The following is a 24,138-nucleotide window of genomic DNA, read 5'->3' as shown; positions in this document are numbered from 1 at the left end:
TTTGGGCTTATCATTCCCTCACGGTTTTGTTTTTGGGAACTTACGAGCAACTTCCCAGTGGGTCACCCATCATGGGATTGCTCTAGCTCCCTTCTCGCTTAACTTCGGAGTTCCTACCGAACCCGAGCAACTTCCCAGTGGGTCACCCATCATGGGATTGCTCTAGCCCCCTTCTCGCTTAACTTCGGAGTTCCTACCGAACCCGAAGCTAGTGAGCTCCCAAAAGGCCTCGTGCTAGGTAGGGATGGGAATATACATTTAAGAATCACTCCCCTGACCGATGTGAGATGTCACAATCCACCCCCCTTAGGGGGCCCGACGTCTTCGTTGGCACACACGCGGCCAAAGTTAGGCTCTGATACCAAATTGTCACATCTTGGCCCAGCGCGGGACCACTTCCCGGGCCCGCTCCACCATCGTAGCACGGGCCCGCTCCACCACCCTAGCACGATATTGTCCGCTTTGGGCTTACCATTCCCTCACGGTTTTATTTTTGAGAACTCACGAGCAACTTCCCAGTGGGTCACCCATCATGGGATTGCTCTAGCCCCCTTCTCGCTTAACTTCGGAGTTCCTATGGAACCCGAAGCTAGTGAGCTCCCAAAAGACCTCGTGCTAGGTAGGGATGAGAATATACATTTAAGGATCACTCCCCTGGCCAATGTGGGATGTTATAAGCCACCACCCTTAGAGGGCCCGACGTCTTCGTCGGCACACACGCGGCCAGGGTTAGGCTCTGATACCAAATTGTCATATCCCGACTCGGGAGGACCACTTCCCGGGCCCGCTCCACCATCGTAGCACGATATTGTCCGCTTTGGGCTTACCATTCCCTCACAGTTTTGTTTTTGGGAACTCACGAGCAACTTCCCAGTAGGTCACCCATCATGGGATTGCTCTCGCGCACTACTCGCTTAACTTCGGAGTTCCTATGGAACCCAAAGCTAGTGAGCTCCCAAAAGGCCTCGTGCTAGGTAGGGATGAGAATATACATTTAAGGATCACCCCCTGGCCGATGTGGGATGTCACAGATGTCATTGTAGATTATTGGATTATTAATTAAGTGTCGATTAACGTATTTAGTTCTTATTGGTGACACATCATTTGGTTTGCAAATTTGGTTTTAAAATTTGGGCTCCCTAAGATTATTCTTATTATTTTAGTGTATATAGTTGTCCACACACAAGAACTTCTCAACCTATAGCTCATTTGGAAATATTTTTAAAATAATTAAAAGCGTTTTTGGTGAAAATATTTTTAGAACCAATCGGTAGTTAAACTGCAAGTGAATCTTGGAAAAGCTCTTGAAAGATTTCATGGTGTTTTTTGCTGGAAACGCTTCAAATACTTTTGGGCCCCAAAGATATTTTCATTAACAGCGCTTTCAGTTATTTTAAATACACTTCTAAACGACCTTCTAGAGGGTAGAAAAATAAAAGGAAAAACTAATGAAAATGACTTGAAAATTTTGAGTTTTAACGATAAGGACAAAATAAAGAGTAAAGTGAATAGTACTAAGATTGATTTTTTAGTGTAAAAATATAGTTTTTCGTTAAAGTGAACAGTACAAAAGCCTTTAATTAAAATTTCCAAAAAAAAAAAAAGCCTAAGAACTTCATCGGGCCCAACTCAAGGGTAGTTGGGTAACAGAGGCCCAATCACTAGTGGACTCGATCGAGCTTGGATAACGCTTTTGGACGCGGTCCATTACTCTGTAAAAACCCGACCCACAACCCGGCTTTTAGAAATCAAAATCTGAGTTAAACCTCACCTCAAAAATCAACTCAAATAGCAGCTTGTACTATCCAGCTTCAGCCTCCGGAGGAAGAAGATGGCGCCGGTGAGCTTCTCCTCAATGTTGGCCAACGGCTGCCGGAGTTTCAGTGCGCCGGCGGCCCTTGTGCGCACGTTAGCACTCACCCACGTTGCTCTCAGTGAACACTCCAACAGCTACAGGCACGTTAAGGTGGCATGGTTTTCTCGGAGTTCGAATAAACGAAAATCTGCACGTCAGTCCCTGAAACAAGATGTTTCGCAGCCAACTTCCGTTTCTTCTGCAAATGGGTACCTTAAATTTTCCGACTTTGATGCTTTTTTGTTTGTTTTTGTTTTTGGGTTTCTGAGATTTTGGCTTAATTGTTGGTATTTATTTGTTGAAAGTGAGAGTTCGAATGAAGGTCGAACTTGGAAGCAGTTTATTTGGTAACCGAGAAAATGATCAGAGATTAAGATGTGGATTGGAAATTTTGAATCTTTATCGTTTTAGAATACCAAATTCTTTCTTTGTAATGGAAATGGAAGCTCTGAGATTTTGGCTTTTAATTGTTAGTATCAATTTGTTGAAAGTGAGGCTTGGATTAAACTGGTAGAATTTGGAAGCACTTTGTTTGGTTACTGAGAAAATGAGCAGAGCAAAAGAATCTGGAAATGAAAATTTGAATCTCTATCGTTTTAGAGTTTTATAATTTTGAACATTGTGATGGATAATGTGTCGATATAATTGTCGCCAACAACAAAATGTTACATAGAGTTTCTGCCATTTCGTGTTCTATGGTTTGCTGACTTTGATATCATATCTTCTTTCAGCTACCCTGAATATACTCGGTTGCTTCCATGTCCCTCAGACAACGGACCACCAAGAATTGAGCACTTGGTTGTTTCAGAAGGGGGGCCTGTTCTAGAATATATCTGCAAAGTTCTGGATCTTCCTCTTCAGTGAGTGCTGCTCCTTTTGTCTTCTCACAGTTTTTTTGTTGATGTATGGCATATGATTTCCGTCATTATCAAGTTTGAGTTGATAAATAGAAAAAAAATTTCATTCTTTGAAGGTTTGTTGCAGATCTCATCCATTTTGGAGCTGTATATTATGCCCTTGTCTGTCCACGGCCTCCTCCAACTGCAACCCAAGAGCAGATGAGGGTATTTAAAGAAGTTACAGCACCATCAGTACTAAAAGATAGAACTTCCATCAAAGGAAAAACTGTAAGAGAAGCACAGAAGACTTTCCGCATAACACATCCAGACCAATTTGTTGAAACCGGAACCTACTTACGTGTTCATGTACACCCAAAGCGTTTTCCTAGGTAAAACACAATGTTTTATGCGTCCTTATGATAATTTTTACTAGTGTTATTCTTGTTCACATCAAATTTTGATCAGGTGCTATGAAATTGACTGGAAATCAAGAATTGTAGCTGTAACTGATGAATTCGTGGTTTTGGACAAACCTGCTGGTACAACAGTACGTATCATTACAGACACATTTCGATATCTGTTATCTGGCACTATCAAATGTTTTTTTGAGTAGTTAATTAGTTGCTTACATCAACTATGATTGGATAACAATTTTTGTCCAGGTAGGAGGAACTACAGACAACATTGAAGAAAGTTGTGCAACCTTTGCCACTCGTGCCTTGGGACTAACAACGTCCCTGATGACTACACATCAGATTGATAATTGTACAGAAGGATGGTATGTTCTATTATACTAGTTTGTTGTTTTTCTTGTTGTTGAGATTCGAGACAGAGAGGGTAATGCTACTCACTCACTTGCAGTGTTGTCTTAGCTAGAACCAAGGAGTATTGCTCAGTTTTTCACGGAAAAATCAGAGTAAGTTTTGCAATTTCATGCTTTGGCATACATAATTTTGATAGCCATAATTACTGGGAGGGGGAGGGCAGAGTGTGATAACTCAGAAGCTGAGGGGTTCCTTATTACTTCCCTCCAACACGGAGTTTGTTTTCTTTAGGTCATTAAGTTTATTTATCTTTTCTTTCACCCAGGAGAAAAAGGTGAAGAAGCATTATCTTGCTCTTGCCGCTGCCCCTGTGCCAATTGGAACAATTACTCACTACATGCGTCCAATTAACATGGCTCCAAGACTCACTTCAGAAGGTAATAGTCTATGTCAAGCACTGCATAGAAACTAGTTTGGTGTTTGAGGAGTTGCACTTTGAATGTGTCAAGTGCCTTGAGGGATTTACATCCTCACTACATTGTTTTGCCAATATCTTTTCTTTCTGTTTCCTATTTGGAGCTGAAATGACACCTTCAGTGTGTGCTGCTTGTGTGCTGAACTAAAAACCATTATTTCTCATGACGGGCATTTGGTGGGATGATTCAAATAGACAGGACATGACTGTTGTTTGACGTAATTTCAGGATTATGTCTTGTCCTTTCGGTTTTTATAAATGTTTTTAAAAACCAATTTAAGGTTTTAATTAATTGAAGCCCACCCATAGAAAGCTTTCTTTAACTTGATGTCACATCTTCATAACCACAGTTGAAGAAACAAACTTTGTGAATAGAAATACACTTTGTGAAATTTTTACACTTAGTAGTAAACTCCTGTATGAAGCTAAACAATTATTGGCAACGCAGATTTCATGGAACGGTGGAGTTTGTGTCAACTTGAAGTCATGGAATGCAAGGAGGTTCCCTGGCCAAGTTCTGTTGTGGAAAAAAAATATTGTATTGAAGACTGTGGGTGGCCTTCAAAAGAATATGCATATGAGTGTAAAATCAACCTTCTGACTGGGCGGACTCATCAGGTTACGAGCAAAAATCTACACTGATACATGAATTCAATTAGTTTCATTTTCTTTTCGGACTCTGATTTGGAGCGAGATGGTGATCATTTTCTCAATTTGTTGTTTTTCTGAGATCTTTGAGATATGGTCTTATTAATATTGACTTTAAATTGGTTCAAATAAAAGGAGACGTCCTGCTGCTTCAAGCATATAATATTTCAAAAGGAATAAGATTTTCAGTAGTTTAGAATTCAAGATTTTGGGAAGATGACTTATAACTAGATATCTAAAAACTTTGACTTCTCGTTCTTTGGCACAAGGAATGTATCACTTGAATCTTACATGGTTACTGTATTCTGTTTCCATTAGTTATGTCATTGGATTCTAAGGAACTAGGAGTTAAAAAGAATATCGACGATTCTCTTAATAGTTTGTGTTGCAAGTAAGGTCAGATAATGATAATTTCTTTGGAAATAACTACATTGATGATGCAGGTTCGAGCACAACTGGCAGCGCTTGGTGCACCAATAGTTGGCGATTCCATGTACATGCCAGCTGCAGTTGCAGAAATGGCAAGTCCTGGGCGGAACCCCTTTGGCAAATATAAGAAGCATTATACTCATGTAACTGATAAAGAAGTAGCGATTGAAGAGTGGAGTGCACAGCATGGAAAGGAACCTGGTGTTGCTATTGGTCTTCAAGCATGTCAGATATCATGGGATGATGGGAAGTACACTTTTGAGGCTGGAGCTCCTTGGTGGAGGTGCAATTAAAATTAGAAGAGGTGGATGCGGATTGATTGCATGGTATGGTATTCTCCTTTTGGTGGAGTTAGGGTGTCTGCCTGGATCATATGCTTGATTTCTATAATTACAAGGCACAATGTAGACATACTTTTGCTTATAAGTTCATAGTTGGATATGCCTGCGGCCTGCCCTTGTATTTTGGTAATCTCTCTCTCTCTCTCTCTCTCTCTCTCTCTAATCATTTGCATTCAAAATGGGTGTGGCCTCAATTATTGATTGACACCTGTTTATAAACTCATTTTGGGTGCAAAAGATTTGATCTCACAGCAGGACGAGGACAATACTCTCTGCAAACATATATAATATTGCATCGCTCCTTCCAAATCACCCAACTGCAAATGCCCATGAACCTACGGAATTGAGCTTCATGAGTGGTGGAAAACTCCCACAAAACCCTAGCTAATCGTATGACTAAAACATGGTATTACGTCGGAATAAAAACGGACTATCGGGTTACCGAATCTGATTATTATCAGATCATATTTGCTACAAAAGACACCAGATTTGAATCATTAACGAATTGTCAGATTGAAGTCTCAAATCTATATCCTATTAATACATTGGATTCGGATCGAAATCCAATTAAGTATAGGTGTAAAACCAAGAAGAAGAAGAACAAAGATAAATAAGAAACAAAAGACTCAAGCTCAAAATGTAAAAACTCAAGGTCAAATTGGAACTGAAAGCCAAAATGTGAAAACTCAGGGTCAAATTTTGAAAACTCAAGGAAGTAGTTCTCAGTTTTTCGTTTTAAGTTTTCAATGTTACCAAACAAAATTTCAGTTTTCGGAAAAGTAAAAACAAAAATTGAAAGCTGAAAACAAAATGGTTATCAAACACTATTGTATATTAGATTGTTGCGATGTAGCATAACAGCAGTAATGTGTACTAGTAAATAAGCCTTTTATTTATCAAAGAAAAGTACACTTGATTAACGCACAAAGCGATCTACAACCCTAGAGAAAAATTCGAAATATGCATATCGCCATGACCTACTCAAAGCTAAAGGGCCACAAACTCCCCAAAACCCTACAATGAAACCAAGAGACACTGAAATTTGAAGCCATGGAATTCCATTCCCAGAGTCATGTGCATCTTCCCGGTCCTTAGTCGTATCACTATCATCTGGACTGTTCTTCGGGCACTTATTTGGAAGTGGGGAACCGCAAAGTCCAGGGTTACCCTCAAAGGCAGTAGCATTGAAGCCTTGGAGCTGAGTGCCTAACGGTATTTGGCCTTGGAGGTTATTGAAGGCTGTTGGTATTTTACAGTTTACTAACTCAATACCAAAATATGTGGGTGATAAGTTTACAAACTCTATCACACCTCTTTCACTTTCCACTCTCAAATAAAATTGGACAAAAAAAGAAATAGAGAAAGGAGGGAAGCAACAAGCTTTGGCTAAACACTTGGACTTTGATATATGAAAAGGTTTACAAACTATTGGAATAAGAAAGCTTACAAGCTTCTTCTCAATTGGAAGTGGGATTCAAAATGGGATGATTTACAATGCTTGAGAACTTGGGTATTTATAGCAAACCAAATGATTAAACTAAGATTATTTATTACCACACAAAACACATTAATTGCACCTAATAATTTTTATTCAACCATACCTAACATTGCCTAACTTTCAATGCCTAACTTTGACATTGATTTTCAACAATAGCAACCTATTTTGATTTGAATTTCCAACACACCTCCTCAAATCAAAACGCCTTCATTCCTAGCATTTCACGCAGTAGCCGGAATGTTTCAATTGGCAATGGCTTTGTGAAGATGTCTGCCACTTGTTCCTTGGTGTGACAGTAGACAAGTTCAATTGTCTTTTGCTTCACATGGTCCCTTAGAAAATGGAACCTGGTATCAATGTGCTTGCTCCTTCCATGTTGAACAGGATTCTTTGCAAGTTTGATTGCAGACACGTTATCTACATGAATCACAGTCGATTCCACTTGTGGATGACACACTGACTTCAACAGATTTCTTAACCAAATTGCCTCACACACGGTTGAGGCTACAGCAACATACTCGGCTTCACATGATGACAAAGCAACAATTGATTGCTTCTTTGAAGTCCATGAGAAAGCTGTTGATCCTAGAAAAAACACATAGCCAGTTGTGTTTTTCCTTTCATCTTGGTCACCTCCCCAATCACTATCTGAATAACCAAATAATTTTGCATCTTCACCAAAATTATAAAATAGACCATAGTTTAGAGTACCTCTTATGTACCTCAAAATTCTCTTGGCGGCCAGCCAATGAGACTCCCTTGGTGTTTCCATGTATCGACTCACGAGTCCAACACCATAAACTATATCAGGTCTTGTGATTGTAAGGTACCTTAGGCTTCCAACGAGGCTTTTGTACACTGTTGAGTTTACAAACTCACCCTCTCCTCCTTTGGACAGCTTCAATCCAGTTGCGACTGGGGTATTGACAGTGTTGCACTTGTCCATATTGAACTTCTTCAATATGTCTCTCATGTACCTTTGTTGAGAGATGTAGATACCATCACTTTCTTGCTTCACTTCTATGCCAAGAAAGTATGCCATTAATCCATTGTCAGTCATCTCGAATTCACTGAACATGGATTGCTTGAACTCATGGAACATTGCCTCATTGTTTCCTGTAAACAATAAATCATCTACATAGAGACAAATAATTAAGAACTCCCCTTTTTCACCATTCTTCATGTAAACTGAATGCTCGTATGGACATTTCTGAAATCCATTTTGGTGAAGGTAGTTGTCGATCCTTGAGTTCCAAGCTCGTGGTGCTTGCTTGAGGCCGTACAAAGCCTTCTTCAAACGATACACCTTATCTTCTTCTCCTTGTACTTGGAAGCCTTCCGGTTGTTCCACGTACACTTCTTCCTCAAGTACTCCATTAAGGAAGGCTGACTTGACATCTAGTTGATAAATTTTCCATTTATGATGTGCGGCAAGAGAGATTAGCAATCTTACCGTGTCAAGTCTCGCAACTGGAGCATAGACTTCATCATAGTCCACTCCATACTTCTGTTTGTAGCCCTTTGCTACAAGCCTTGATTTGTATCGATCCACACTCCCATCTGCAGTGCGTTTGATCTTGTAAACCCACTTGACACCAATAGCCTTCTGATTTGGTGGGAGCTTTGTCAGCTCCCAAGTGTCATTCTTCTCGATGGCATGGATCTCTTCTTCCATGGCTTTCTTCCAACAATCTTCTTCCACAACTTCATTGAATGAGAAAGGCTCGTGGTCTGCATACAAGCAGAAAAAGTTGGTTTCTTCTTCTTCTTCTTGTCCATAAATCTCTGTGAGACTCCTTAACCTCACTGGAGTTGAGGAGCTGCTTTCCTCACTAGATGTAGGACCACTCCTTGCAATTCTGTGCACTGGAGTTGTTGTGATTGTTTGAGCAGGCTGTTGCTCAATCGGTGGTACAACTTCTGGTTCTTCAAAATCAGTGGAGACGATCTTCTCTTTACTGACTTCTTTGTTGTTCCACGTCCATGTCTCTTCCTCACTGAAGATGACATCTCTACTAACCACTAGTTTGCCAGTTAGTGGATTGTAGAGCTTGTATGCCTTGGACTCTTCACTATAGCCCACAAACACACACTTCTCACCTCTATCATCAAGTTTCCTCCTCTTGGCTTCTGGAACTTGAGCATATGCAACACACCCAAAAATTCTTAGGTGTGTAACATTCGGCTTGTATCCACTCCAAGCCTCTTGTGGTGTCATCCTCTTGACACTCTTTGTTGGACATCGATTCAACAAATAAATCGAACAAGCTACAGCTTCTGCCCATAACTCTTTTGGCAAATTCTTCTCCTTAAGCATGGACCTTGTCATGTCAAGGATGGTTCGATTCTTTCTTTCGGCTATCCCATTTTGCTGTGGGGTATAGGCAGCAGTAAGTTGATGCCTAATTCCTTGCTCCTTGCAGTATGCTTGGAAAGCATTGGAGGTGTACTCTCCACCTCTATCTGATCTCACAGCCACAAGCTTGTGGTTACTTTCTGCCTCTGTGAGTGCCTTGAACTCCTTGAAAATTTTTAGGGCAGCTGACTTCTCCTTGAGAAAATAGACCCAAGTCTTTCTACTTAAATCATCAATGAAGGTAATAAAATACCTATTACCTCCATAAGACATGGGATCCAATGGACCACATATATCTGTGTGCACCAACTGCAGTGGTGCCTTTGCTCTCCATGTATCACCAACAGGGAACGATAGTCGTGCTTGCTTGCCAAGCACACAACCTTCACATACTTGGCGTGTGGCTTCAATCTGGGGTAGACCACGAACCATTCCTCCACTTGACAGCAACTTTAGGCCATTGAAATTAAGATGGCCAAATCGAATATGCCATTTCCATGACTCATCTTCCATTACACCGATGTTGCAGCTTCCAATCTTTGTGTTCAAATTCAACGGAAACATCCGGTTCTTTGACATTCGAACACGTGCAATAAGCTTTCTCCTTGCATTCCTGAGAGTGAGAAGCATGTTCTCCATATGTATAATGTACCCTTTCTGGAGCAGTTGACCAATGCTCAGAATGTTGCTCTTCATACCTGGTATGTAGTAGGTATCGGAGATGTATTCTTCTCTTCCATCCTTCTGGATGATCTTGATCTTCCCTTTGCCTTCAACTGGCAACTTTGAGGAGTCACCAAGACTTACAGATCCATAGGCCCCTTCTTTGAGTTCGGCAAAAAACTCCTTCTTTCCACACATGTGATTGCTTGCACCAGAGTCCAAATACCAAACATCTTGTTGGCTTCTGGAATCATGGTGTGCTAGTAAGACTGTAAGTTCTTCATCAGTATTTCCACTTGATTCTGCCATGTTGACATGCTCACCATTTTTATGTGAACATTCATTGGCATAATGTCCATATTGCTTACAGTTGTGACACTGGATATGAGCATTTCCTCGAGTAGATCTCCACTCCTGAGACTGACCTTGATTTTGTGCATAGCCTCGACCTCTTCCTCGGGCTCGTCCTCGGCTACGGTTGGATGAGCTCCCACGACGTGAGTTCCACTGCCCACGACCTTTATTTGGTTTGTCAATATTCAACTTTGACTCCAAAGCTTGCTCTAGCGTTGTGGGGCTTGCATTCTTCTGAATGCGTTGCTCGTGAACTAGGAGGGATCCTAGTAGCTCTTCTGCGCTCATCACCTCCAAATCCTTGGTTTCCTCAATGGCAGTCACCACATGCTCAAACTTAGATGTGAGTGACCGGAGTATCTTCTCCACAACTCGTACTTCATCGAGTCTCTCGCCATTTCTCCTCATCTGATTTACTATCACAATGAGCCTTGAGTGATAGTCGGAGATGCTCTCCCCTTCATTCATATGAGCAGTTTCAAAATCTGCTCGAAGTGATTGTAACCTCACTTTCTTGACTCGATCTACTCCTTTGTAGATTGTATTGAGTGTATCCCATACTTGCTTGCTCGTTGTTGCTTCTGCAACCTTCTCGAACGTTGAATCTTCCAAACCCTGGTATAGAAGATACAGCGCCTTTTGGTCCTTCTTTCGTAAGTCCTTGAGAGTGTTCCTTTGATCCGCAGTATATACGGCTTCTTGCTCGGCAGTGGGTACAACATACCCACTATTGACAACTTCCCATAGCTCCTGTGATCCAAACAATGCTTTGAATTGGATGCACCATCTTTCATAATTTTCTTTCTTCAATGTGGGAACTTGGAGTTGCACTAAGTTGGACGCCATAACTGCTGCACCTGCCAGAATGGTATTCTGGCTCTGATACCAATTGTTGGTATTTTACAGTTTACTAACTCAATACCAAAATATGTGGGTGATAAGTTTACAAACTCTATCACACCTCTTTCACTTTCCACTCTCAAATAAAATTGGACAAAAAAAGAAATAGAGAAAGGAGGGAAGCAACAAGCTTTGGCTAAACACTTGGACTTTGATATATGAAAAGGTTTACAAACTATTGGAATAAGAAAGCTTACAAGCTTCTTCTCAATTGGAAGTGGGATTCAAAATGGGATGATTTACAATGCTTGAGAACTTGGGTATTTATAGCAAACCAAATGATTAAACTAAGATGATTTATTACCACACAAAACACATTAATTGCACCTAATAATTTTTATTCAACCATACCTAACATTGCCTAACTTTCAATGCCTAACTTTGACATTGATTTTCAACAATAGCAACCTATTTTGATTTGAATTTCCAACAAAGGCAACACCAAATGAAGACAAGAAGCTAAGACTTGATAGTGATGCTGGGATTTCACCAGAAAGATGGTTTCTTGAGAGGTCCAATATCTCCAAGTTTCGGAGGTTCGAGATTTGGTGTGGAATGCTGCCAGAGAATTTGTTAAAACCAATATTCAGTTCTTGGAGAAGTTGCAATTGCCCAATATCGCGGGGTATATTGCCACTTAGACTGTTGTTCCTGAGGGCGATTAGTGTCGGCATGTTGGACAAATACTTGACCTGTAACCTAGTTACAGACCCATTAACGCTTTGGTAGTAGACGGGCAACTCTATAATGCCGTGACGTGTTTGAGTTGCAGCCTTTTCCGATCTGAGCGCTTGTAGTCTGCAAAGCTCCTTTGGAAATTCACCTGAAATGAAGTTACTTTGCAAGTTTATAAAGGAAAGACTTGGAAGAGTCCCCAACCAACCAGGTATTGGTCCCGTGAGTCTGTTAAAAGACAGATCCAACCCTTTCAATTTCTCGAGCTTCGACAGCCATACAGGTACTTTTCCTGTCAACTGGCAGCTTGACAAACCGATAATGTAGAGATTCTGGAACCCAGATGAACCAACCATGAGATCACCATCTGGCATTTCTTCACCTAGAAAATTATTTGCCAAAATGAGTACCCCTAAACTTTTGCAATCCTTCAATATCTTCATTGCCCCTGTGACATTGGACAATCTGTTATAAGAAAGCGAAAGGAATGACAAGGACTTCAAAGAAAGAATTTCATGTTGTATTTGTCCTTCTAGATCATTTGAGCTAAGTCGAAGTGCAATCAAGGACTTGCATGAGTAAACACTTATTGGCAAGGGACCGGTGAAGTGATTATTCTTAAGATCAAGTTTAATAAACACTTATTGGCAAGGGACCGGTGAAGTGATTATTCTTAAGATCAAGTTTAATAAGTTGAGTAAGCTTGGAGAAATTAAGCACGGAGAGATCTCCTTCCAATTGGTTGTATCCTAGATTCAGTTCTGTAAGGCTTGAGCAATTCATCAAAGACGGAGGCAGCAAACTCTCTAGATTGTTGAAATGGAGGATTATGAGCTTCAATCTGGACAGCTTCCCAATATGAAGAGGAAGTGCGCCGCTCAGCTGATTAAAGTTGAGATCCAGGATTCTGAGGTTGGTAAGATTGACAATATTCTCATCAATGGTCCCAGAAAGCTTATTGGAGGGCAACGAAACTTCTTCTAGTGCTCGAGCCTTGTGAATATCACTTGGAAGTGTCCCCAAAAGGTTATTGAAGCCTGCACGAAAGAGCTCCAATTTTGAACAGTTACCAAGTCCAAGGGGAATTATGCCACTGAAATCATTGTGGGAGAAATCCAAGCTTCTAACGAAAGGAGAATAAGAACATTTGAAAGATGGTATTTGGCCCTTAAGGAGATTGTTGCTGACATTTAAGTTGCTCAAATTCCATGCACGCTGGAGGAACGATGATGGAGTTTTTCCGTTGAATTGATTGCTGGACAAATCCACTACTCGGATACAACTTGGCGGTGGAGATAGCGGTAGTTCTCCAGAGAGAAGGTTGTAGCTCAAATCAAGGACCTGAAGACGACCCAAGGACAGAAAGAATCCAGCTTCCAGGTGACCAGAAAGTATATTATGGGAGAGATTGAGGTGGGTGAGATGCGTGAGATTTCCAAGAGATGGAGAAATGACTCCTTTGAGGCGTTTGGAGGGCAACAATAGATGGGTGACTCTACCAGCCATATCACAAGTGATGCCCTCTCATCGACAACAGTCGTTGGAAGACCAGTTTAAACTAGAAGAAGCGATATCAAATGAAGAAAAAAGAGATTGTTGGTCCATTTTGCTGCAAGCAGCATGGGTTGTAGAAATACCGCTTGTGATAAACAAGATGAAGAGTGGGAGGAAATATGATTTAGTTAGATGACTAGGCTGCACCGCCATGGTTCTTGTTGAAGGTGGCATACGAGTATATTAGATTGCTCAAAGGTGTATACTGCTTTTATAGACAAAAAGATGTAGAAACAGCATCGGAACACAGAATTATGCGTTAAACAGACGCCTTTGAACGAGATATTTTTCAATGTCACAAGTACACCGAGTGGTATACCACGTGTTACTATATAAATGGTGGAATATATGTATTAAAAAGTTAATAACTTAAAATATAAAATTTCTCACCACTTACATAAAAATACGTAGTATAACACATATGTTTCTGTCACAATAAAAAGTTTCTTCCATTGAACAGAACTCTAAGTAGGGCCCCGAGAGACCCGTAGATCTAAAAATTCCACGATTTTAGTCTTGGTCTATGGTAACGTTTTTTCAAGCTTTCATTATGAAGTGTTGATTTTATGTTTCAACTATGTGCATATTTCATAATAAGATCATTACAAGGTTACAAAGACATATGTAAGAGAATGGGATTGACAGGGTGGGCATGAATTGCCGGACAACACAGACAACACGCCTCACTTTCTCGTCAAGTCAAAGATAAGGAACACCAAATACAAGGCACAATCAGCTACCATAAATCAACGGGAAAAGGTGGTAATCACAACTCATCAGAAGACTAGGGATGGGGAACAGGGATTTGGATTCTCAGATCCATTCTATTCGTTCATCGTACAACATGCGATCAGAAATCATTATGATTTTTTTTTTAAAATTAAATACAAAAAGTACTTAACAAACAATAACCGCACGATATACAATAACGGTGTAATTGTAGATACACACACACTTGAATATTCAACAGCTGGTTAGATCATTGTATGCAATAGTAAATGATGACAAGAAATGACGACTTGATAGCGAAACTGGGTTTCTGCATAACCAAGAGATTTCTGCGCAAAGAGGTCCAATCCCTCCAATCTTGCGCGGTTTGATATTTGAAGTAGAATTTTCTTCTTTCTTTTTTTTTCTCCCCTTCCATACCCTCCCATTTGAATGGTCACAATTAAGCCACATCAACATCTTATATTAATTTTTCACTAGAAAGAGAAAAATAAAATAAAGAATGTGAGAGGAGAAAATGGAAGGAGATGAAAAGAGGAGAATAAAGAATCCTAATCCTTGATATTTTGGTTTGGAATCTTAGAAGTTGGTGACACTAGGATCCAACTCATCAAAAGTTTCAATTGGCCAATCTTCGTGTGTACGTATATTGCTATTCAAACTGTTGTTTCAGAGTTAAATTTATTGTGGCATGTCGGATAGAACTTTTTACTATAAAGTAAAGTAGTTAAATTGCCTGTGGAATGTTTGAGTTGCAGCCTTTTGCGATACTTGCCCTTGTAGTATGGAGAGTATCGTGGAATAAATTGGTTACGAATTCATTGTGGAGCCAAAAATAATTGAGAAAAATATGAAAACGATACGTGGATTTTTAGATGAAAATGATAAAATTACCCTCGAGGCACATCGAGATTTCTACACACGAGCAGCAAACAATCATCCCTCAACCAAGTCAAAAGTGCCCAAAATAGGTATTAATTCAAAACCTATTTTATCTATTCTCATCAAATCTTCTCTACAAGGTAACCCCCAAAATCATTCATTTTCAATTATATTAATTAGCTAATTAATTGATTTATTATTCAATTAATTTACTAATTAGCTACAAATCAAGGACCAAACCCAAAAAGCCATCCAAGTGGCCGGTCCATCTCCTCCTAAGGGGGTCGGCCACACCCCTATATAAACACTATCATTCTCTCCAAAACTCAATTTCAATTCTTTTATTAAATTCTCCAAACACTTTTCTCTCAAAATTCTAACTTTGGCATCAGGGGTTCTTCAGCCAAAACCCCCCCATTCATCGTGGGCGCGTGAGGTTATTGGCCTTGACCTAAGGTGTTGTTTGTTTCGTAGGTGCAATTTTGTCCAAGAACAAGGAGGAAGAAATTTGCATCCACAAATTGGTGCTTTTAATAAGACTTCGATTCACACACTTGAAGAAGACTATCGCATTCAGCGTTTATAATTTCTTATTCATTTGTAGATTTTTTGTACGTTCTAGTTCCTAGAATTTTTTGTAAAATTCTTTGAATAAACGTAAAAGAAAAATACAAAGACAAGAAATTTGGAAACCACAACGAACGAAACTTCCTACGTTCAAAGATCTGGATCAAGTGATGGAGATTGCGATGTAGCCTCACCATGACGATCCACAAGGCTCAACGCAATGACAAGAGGAACAACTTTGCCATCATGGAGCACCACCACCATGGCAGCCACGGGGACTAAAGTGGCAGTGGGCCAGCTTCATGGCAGCAGACCATGGCCTTATGCGTTGCCACTATAGCGGCACAAAACCCAAGACCAAGCCTAGGCCCATGCGCTGGCAGCAACTGCGTAAGAAGCCAAGCAGGCGGCCCAATCTACAGCCCATACTGTAGGGCAGTCGACCCAAGCGCAGTGCGAGCAGGCTCAAATCGCTGCCTAAGACACATCGCAGACCCAAGTTGTGCTGACCATTCCCTCGGCCCAGATCCAATGCGCTTCCAGCACTGCACCTCGCTCACGCGCCCCGTACGTGGCACGGCTCACTTCCGTGGCCCAGCCCAAGCCAGTTTAAGATCGGTTCAACTGTCCCGGTTCCAAATTTCTGGGCCGACTATTGAATCAAGGGCATTTTCACCCCATTTCTCCGCGGATTTGACATTTCCCAACTCAAATTTTGCACTCGAAGTCCACTACACTTTCGCTACTCAAGGATACGCATTTCGTCCAAACTCTTCCAACCCGAATGGTGAACAACATTTGTCTCAACAAGTCATAGAGTTGACAAACGCCCTCGCATAGCAAACAACCTTGGTGAATTAGCTCTTGCAGCGTACCGAGATGCAACGTGCCCCAGACAAGGTGTCCTAAAATAGGATAAGGGCAAACGATGAACCTCTCCAACAACGTCTCGACAAGCAGCCACTTAACCAGTCACGAACGGAGCGTTCTAGTGGAGTACATTCCCGATTGGACCATCGAGATAACGTATATTCTTGTCTTAGTGAGCAGAGAAGTGTGTACCCTCAGTTAGGCCTACGGACGAACATACACTCACGATTGGGGTCATACTCTGATAATCAATATGAGTAACCTTTTAGGCGAAGTGTTTATTCGTGGCAAGGCTCTGAAGGAGCATCCTCCACCTCACATCGGAGTAGGCAGCACAACGGACAGAGAGAATCAGTCATTCAATCCAGCTCAAGTTCAACCAGCAGCCTGCAAGTTCGCCTGCTAGGAACATACCACATGCACAGCAGCTGTGACATAAACGAGCCAAACACAAGGAAGAACAGCCTAGACCAGCAGGTCACGACAGGGGGCAGTCGAGAGCTCCGCTACCCCAATAAAGGAAAATTCTGGAAGAAGTAGAGAGGCTTCTAACCGAGCAATTACTCGATTTCCAGTGCAACGAAGCTACTGACAAAGCGTTCCGATGAGATATGAACAACATAAATGGGTCACCTTTCAATGAAAAGGTCGAGCAGATAGGATTATCCCACAAAAATTGTCGAATACAAAGATTACTTCTGTTCTGGCAAAGGTAACAGCTCAATCTAATGGTGCACATGGGGCAAACGAGTACTAGAAGGACACACCAGCCCAATTACCAAGAATCGCGGGCATGTCTTGTTCTTAACACTCTCGACGATTTAATAATGAAGCAGCACATCACCAGTAGTTGAGCATCACAAACCTAGTGGTCCAATGAGCCCTGCCAATCTAGCCTTGTGGCTCCTAATTACGCCAACCAAGCCCATGACACTCCAAACTTTAAAGCATCCAACGATGAAGCAGAAGACAAAGCTTTATTAGCAGCCCCTACTAGCGAAAGACTAAGTGGTGAAGAAGCTTACAATCCATTCAGATTCTCAACTGATCACCAACTAAGCCTCAAAAGGGCACACGACGAAACATCTAATGATGGCTCAATAATTATGGGAGCAGTTCACTGCGCTTACACCCTTAAGCAAGTTCCACAAGCAGTTTGAAGTCTCAAGCAGATTGCCAAACAAGACCTCCCAGGCTGAGGATTATTACATATGTTTAGCATTCCAACTTTCCTTAGCTACATTCACGACAACGACTTTCATGCTCTCCAGTGCAAAAGGGTAAACCAATTCCCCCACACCTATCTGGGTAAGCTCTCCAATGCGAGAGGGTAAACTAATTCACCGACACCCATATGGGTCCCCTTTCCAGTGTGAGAGGATAAACTAGTTGCTCTCCAGTGCGAAAGGGTAAACTAATTGCTCTCCAGTGCAAGATGGTAAACTAATTGCTTTCCAGTGCGATAGGGTAAACTAATTCTCCGACACCCATATGGGTCTGTTCTTCAGTACGAGAGGATAAACTAATTGTTCTCCAGTGCGAGAGAGTAAACTAATTCTCCGACACCCATATAGGTTTGCTCTCTAGTGCGAGATGATAAACTAATTGGTCTTCAGTGCGAGAGAATAAACTAATTGCTCTCCAGTGCGAGAGGGTAAACCAATTCCATGACATCCATATGGGTTTGCTCTCCAGTGCGAAAGGATAAACTAATTACTCTCCAGTGCGAGAAGGTAAACCAATTCCCTGACATCCAAAAGGGTCTACTATTCAGTGCGAGACGTTAAACTAATTGATTTCCAGTGCGAGAGGGTAAACCAATTTCTCGACACCTATATGGGTCTGCTCTCCAGTGCGAGAGGATAAACTAATTGCTATACAGTGCAAAAGAGTAAACTAATTTCCCGACATACACATGGGTCTGCTCTCCAGTGCGAGAGGATAAACTAATTGTTCTCTAGCTCAAAAGCAGTGAATGGTCAGGGGGCATCATACACTTTGCACTCAACAATTTGTTAATCCGACACCTTATCTTTAGTAGCTTCGATCTTGGTAGCTTCATCCTTGACTGCTCAATCTACGGTAACTGAGAAATCAAACTCAAGCAATTTCCTCATTTTTGGCAAGCAATCCAAACGTGGAAGCTCAAACCGTGGCCCATGCCACGCCACTTCCTCGGCTCATATTGAGCCAGTTCTTGGCTTCAGTCAAGCCGAACATCACAAGTAATGGCCCCTGCCACACCACCTTCTTTGCCCATGCCAAGTTGACTCCTGGCCCCTGCTAGCCGACGTGCTGCACCATCCCGATGGCTGTCCCGTGGCAGCACCACTCAAGAAGAAGACAAGGAAAATAAGAGTGCTAGGGAAGGGGGAACAAATATCTTCTAATTTTCTCTCTTCTTGTAAAGATAAATAATTGCCCTCCGAAGTTGATTTAATCCCCTACTTAAGGTAGACTTAAATAGGCTTTGGAGGCGATTTATTTCCCTTTCCTAAAAGAATTTAATTCCAAGTCCAAACGAGAATCTACATCAAAGTTGGAGATCTGTACACCTGCTGCCCTTTTCTGCGAGCAGTCCAGTAGGTGTGGGGGCATTTGTGGAGCCAAAAATGTAACATTCCACATCAACCAACGAAAATGGGGTGATGTGCTTTATATGTACATGCCCACCTCCATATAACACGACGCCTTTTGGGAACTCATTGGCTTCGGATTCCATCAGAACTCCGAAGTTAAGCGAGTTCAGGTTAGAGCAATCCTAGGATGGGTGACCCACTGGGAAGTTCTTGTCTGAGTTCCTAGAAACAAAATCATGAAGGCGTGACCAAAGCCCAAAGCGGATAATATTGTGCTACGGCTGAGTCGAGACAGGGATGTGACAAAAAAAATTGAGAAAAATATGGAGGCGACACGTGGATTTTTGGGTGAAAAGTACAAAATTACCCTCGAGGCACATCGAGATTTCTACGCATGAGCAGCGGGCAATCATCCCTCAACCAAGCTAAAAGTGCCCAAAATAGGTATTAATTCAAAACCTGTTTCATCCATCCTCATCAAATCTTCTCCACAAGGTAATCCCCAATTCATTCCTTTTAATTATATTAATTAACTAATTAATTGATTTATTATTCAATTTATTTACTAATTAGCAACAAATTAATAACCTAACCCAAAAAGCCATCCAAGTGGCCGGTCCCTCTCCTTCCAAGGGGGTTGGCCACACCCCTATATAAACACCCTCATTCTCTCCAAAACTCAATTCCAATTCTCTTACTAAATTCTCCAAACACTTTTCCCTCAAAATTCTAACTTTGGCATCGAAGGTTCTTCGGCCAAAGCCCCCCATTCATCGTGAGCGCGTGAGGCTCTTGGCCTTGACCTAAGGTGTTGTTTGTTTTGTAGGTGCAATTTTCTCCAAAAATAAGGAGGAAGAAATTTGCATCCACACTCATCATTTCTAATTTTTGAACTTAACACATCTATTTACAAGTGAAAGAATAAAATAGATCGTAACACTAAGTGACTCTAATTTTAGATATTTTGCTAGCCAGACATACGTAGTTAGATAATGTTTATAATTCATTGGAATGTGGACCATGCATCTTCAAGTATCATATCATTAATATGAAAGATTTTTCAAAGTGCCCGGAACACGGAGTGGTACACTACGTGTCACTATCGATGCAAGTGGTGAGATACTTATATTAAAAAAATTAACAAGTTAAAAAATAAAACTTCCCTTCATTTATGTAATGATATGTGATATGCTATGTATTCTAGACACAAAGAAAAAATTCTCATCAACAACGCTTTTCATAATAATTTGGCAGCCCAAATATATATAGGCTAAACTGTCAATTTGCCTCCTGAATTATTACTTGACTTTCGATTTCCCCTTGAACTTTTTAATTGGAAAATTAAGGACTTAAACTTTTATTTTTTTAGTGGATTTCCACTATTTTTTTTTTTGGCCGATTTCCCCCATACCATTAGGTTTTCATAGATTTTATCCAAATTAACGTTAACTCTTATCACATGTACACCACATGACTCTCTTTTGTGGACAAAAGCGTCACTTTGCTAGACCTTCAGACATAAAAGCTATAGAATCACACATATTTGCATAGGTTTATATTTTAGAAATCTAAGGTTTTCAATTATTAAAGAATGAAGTGACCGAACCATCCTTACATGTTGTGCACATGCTTCCATTTAACAAAAATTTGGATGGAATGAATGAAAAATTAATAGTATGGAGCAAATCGGCCAAAAAAAATTAGTTTAAGTCCTTAATTTTCCAATTAAAAAGTTCAAGGCAAATTGAAAGTTAGGTGATAATTTAGGGGGCAAATCAGCATTTTATTTTGTATATAGCAACTATTTGTATTGTACGTAACAACTTAGAATGTCAACAAGAAAAATATAATACGATGATTGTGACATCCCACATCGCCCAGGGGAGTGATCCTTATATGTATATTCACATCCCTACCTAGCACGAGGCCTTTTGGGAGCTCATTGGCTTCAGGTTCCGTAGGAACTCCGAAGTTAAGCGAGAAGGGGGCTAGAGCAATCCCATGATGGGTGACCCATTGGGAAGTTGTTCATGAGTTCCCAAAAGCAAAACCGTGAGGGAATGGTAAGCCTAAAGCGGACAATATCATGCTACGGTGATGGAGCGGGCCCGGGAAGTGGTCCCCCCCGGGTCGGGATGTGACAATTTGGTATCAGAGCCTAACCCTGGCCGTGGTGTGCCGATGAGGACATCGGGCCCTTAAGGGGGTGGATTGTGACATCCCACATCGTCCAGGGGAGTGATCCTTATATGTATATTTTCATCCCTACCTAGCACGAGGCCTTTTGGGAGCTCACTGGCTTCGAGTTCCGTAGGAACTCTGAAGTTAAGCGAGAAGGGGGCTAGAGCAATCCCATGATGGGTGACCCACTGGGAAGTTGCTCGTGAGTTCCCAAAAGCAAAACCGTGAGGGAATGGTAAGCCCAAAGCGGACAATATCGTGCTACGGTGGTGGAGCGGGTCTGGGAAGTGGTCCCCCCAGGTCGGGATGTGACAATGATCACATTAAGGAATTCTGATATCAAGCATATATATATATATATATTCCCATTTACAGAAGAAAACATTAATTCACTTGAACTCTTGAGTCATATATTTGTCCAACTTTCGAGTGTCGTGGTATGTTGTTGTGAGGAAGAACCCAAGTCTCATCACAATCATCATTACTAAATAACATTCTTATTTGCAAGGATCCACTTGGGGGGCGAGGTTGTTGTCCAAACTACTCCATAACTCCTGTCTACTACTTTGCATACAAAGTTGTTTGTCTGCAAAGTTTTTATATTATTTCAATTAATATGTCATGATGAGGGTAACATAAGAATAGAGCAAATAAATTCAACAGATACAAGAACAAGAGTTTAGCTAAAAGATAACAACTTGACTGAGTTCATATGCAGCTCTTTATTATATATTTTCTTTGGTGTATAAGTCTAAATTAACTGTTGTTTCCTTTTGAAGAAAAAACAAGTGCTTGCAAAGAGCTGAGCAATGAAAAAGCCGAGCACACTACCCTGACCAACTAGCTAACGTAACCCACATTTGTAGGTTGGTTCATAAATATTGACGGAATGAAATTAAGCACAAGTTTACAGGTAATAGTGGAGCATATAATATACCTCACATAGCTGGATAGCTGTGATATCTTTCTTCCCTTGTTGGTACAATGTTGCAAGAGCCAAATAATGAAGATAATTACTGTTCTCTTCAATCAGGATCGTAATATTTTTGTTTGGATAGCTGCATGAAACACTGTTTTGTGAAGAGAGACAGATAGAGCTACCTGAGTCAGTTTATCACAAAATTTGTCATGAAGTTTCCTCAAAGTTGCTTTCAAGACTTGTATGCTCTTACCGTCTGTATTCGATGTCAACGATAGCAAGAGAAAACAGAGAAGCAGCTGCATTAGTAGTTTTAGCCATACGACCAAATGCTCGTTTGCTCAGGATGAAATCTGTGCGGTCACTGGAGCCTTGGTCTGTTATAACTACAGTTACTCCTTTTTTTGAGCAACGGGCACTGTTGGTGCACCTCACCTAATGAACCATTAAGAAAAACTAATTATTATATATGACCAGAAACAAATAACCCGTGCACGTGCACACATATATCTTCGTGCTTAGAATCATGCATTCTCACCTGGTAACAAGTACCACATCCAACACCATTGCGATAGAGGTCAGAGGCACCTGAGACACCCCCACCATTGATCATTGCTCCAAATGAACCAAACCCACACGCACCAACTGCAGTTAGATACAAAAAAAAAAAATGTATTAGTAAGCATGCCTGCAGCATAAAATATTTCTGTTAATTTGTTTTTCTTTAATTAAAAGTCCAAATGTTTGATATACAGAGGAGTCCATAATGTTGTGCAGCTTAAAATATTTCTGTTAATTTGTTTTTCCTTAAGGTTAATTTATAGTTCGATATACAGAGGAGTCCATAATGTTGTGCAGATCATTGTATGCTGCAGTAAATGATGAAGAGAAGAAATGAAAGAGTTGACAGTGTAAATGGGATTCCACCTGATTTCTTGGGAGGTCTAATTTTTCCAAGCTTGTGAGTTCCGAATCTGTTCTGAGAAAGTGAGAGGAAGGACAGAGATTTCAGTTGAAGAAAAAGTGGTTTGAGAGACTAGCAAGAAGTGTCTACTTCGCTGATGTTTTAAATCACAAAGAAGCAAAGTTAATTAATTGTATCCAACTAATTTTCGATTAGCCCAGCTCTCTTAATTTCCCTTGTGAAACAAGATTTTTGTTTATTAATTTACCTTTTTTCTTTATACAAGCGATATTGCCCAAGGGAGGATTCTAATAATCGAAAAATAAAGAGGTATTTGGACACAAAACCTCGACTGCAGGAATAAATATTGTTATCATCCATTTGAGCTGCCCCTTGCAGTTGAACAAGAAATCAAAAGCACAAAAATAGTCTCAAACAAGGAAAGCCGAAACCAAGCAGTAATCAATGAAGTAGACAATTTTGTTCTTGTGATGCCGAAGCAAGGGGAGGTTTTGCCAAAAACAGAATGGAGTCTGTCACTGTCGAAAATTGAATGACATAACCAGCTAGTTTCTTGTTGGGTTAACAAAGTCTCTAATGGAAAGCATTCTGTTTCTCATACATTAAGGTTTAGCAAGAAATACTGTCAAGAAACTAGCTATGTTTTAAAGACGACTCCTAGGAATTGTTGGGCATGTCATAGACTCCAAAAATGAAATCCGTCTTCTCTTCCAGTTATATATCAAGATCTTTGATTTTGTGTCAATCGAAACTCTTAATTCTCTTGTTTGAAAGAGCAACAACAAAACCAGCTAGCATGGTAATACGTCTATCGCTTTCCCCAAATTTAGCTACTTCATATATGGGATCCTGCCTTGCCTCCTCATACTCAACTTTTGTTACCAAGTACAACATAATTGGAGAATAATCAGGAGAGCCAAAGTATCAGGGACGGACCTGCCTCAAGGGCTATATGGCGATCAGTAGAAAGCAAGGATACAGTGGCCGGTCGAGTCTTACGACGACCACTATTTTTTATTTCACGGTGGCAGTTGTATCAACACTTATACCAAAACACACTTGGTACTCCAAATACAACATAATTAGGCTTAATCGACAGCCTTTACCCATACACAGAGTTAGAGCCACTGAAGTG

General features: G+C 40.7%; 1 protein-coding gene and 2 pseudogenes across 1 annotated transcript; 1 reads left to right on the top strand and 2 right to left on the bottom strand.

The window, feature by feature from the left end:
- Positions 1-1,769: 1,769 nt before the first annotated feature.
- LOC137727921 (RNA pseudouridine synthase 6, chloroplastic) lies at positions 1,770-5,481 on the top strand. The gene is made up of 9 exons (XM_088677948.1): positions 1,770-2,064; positions 2,587-2,715; positions 2,829-3,083; positions 3,160-3,241; positions 3,357-3,472; positions 3,556-3,610; positions 3,784-3,895; positions 4,382-4,551; positions 5,025-5,481. The coding sequence occupies exons 1-9, from the start codon at positions 1,832-1,834 to the stop codon at positions 5,301-5,303; spliced, it is 1,431 nt and encodes a 476-aa protein (XP_088534074.1). The 5' UTR covers positions 1,770-1,831; the 3' UTR covers positions 5,304-5,481.
- A 739-nt stretch (positions 5,482-6,220) lies between these two features.
- LOC148693928 (tyrosine-sulfated glycopeptide receptor 1-like) lies at positions 6,221-13,550 on the bottom strand (annotated as a pseudogene).
- A 7,993-nt stretch (positions 13,551-21,543) lies between these two features.
- LOC148693927 (expansin-like B1) lies at positions 21,544-23,897 on the bottom strand (annotated as a pseudogene).
- Between the last annotated feature and the right edge of the window lie 241 nt (positions 23,898-24,138).

Source organism: Pyrus communis, chromosome 10, assembly GCF_041283825.1.
Source record: "Pyrus communis isolate YQ-2024b chromosome 10, ASM4128382v1, whole genome shotgun sequence".
Taxonomy (NCBI): Eukaryota; Viridiplantae; Streptophyta; class Magnoliopsida; order Rosales; family Rosaceae; genus Pyrus; species Pyrus communis.
Note: the sequence above shows the minus strand (reverse complement) of the source record. Positions and strands in the feature narration are given on the sequence as shown.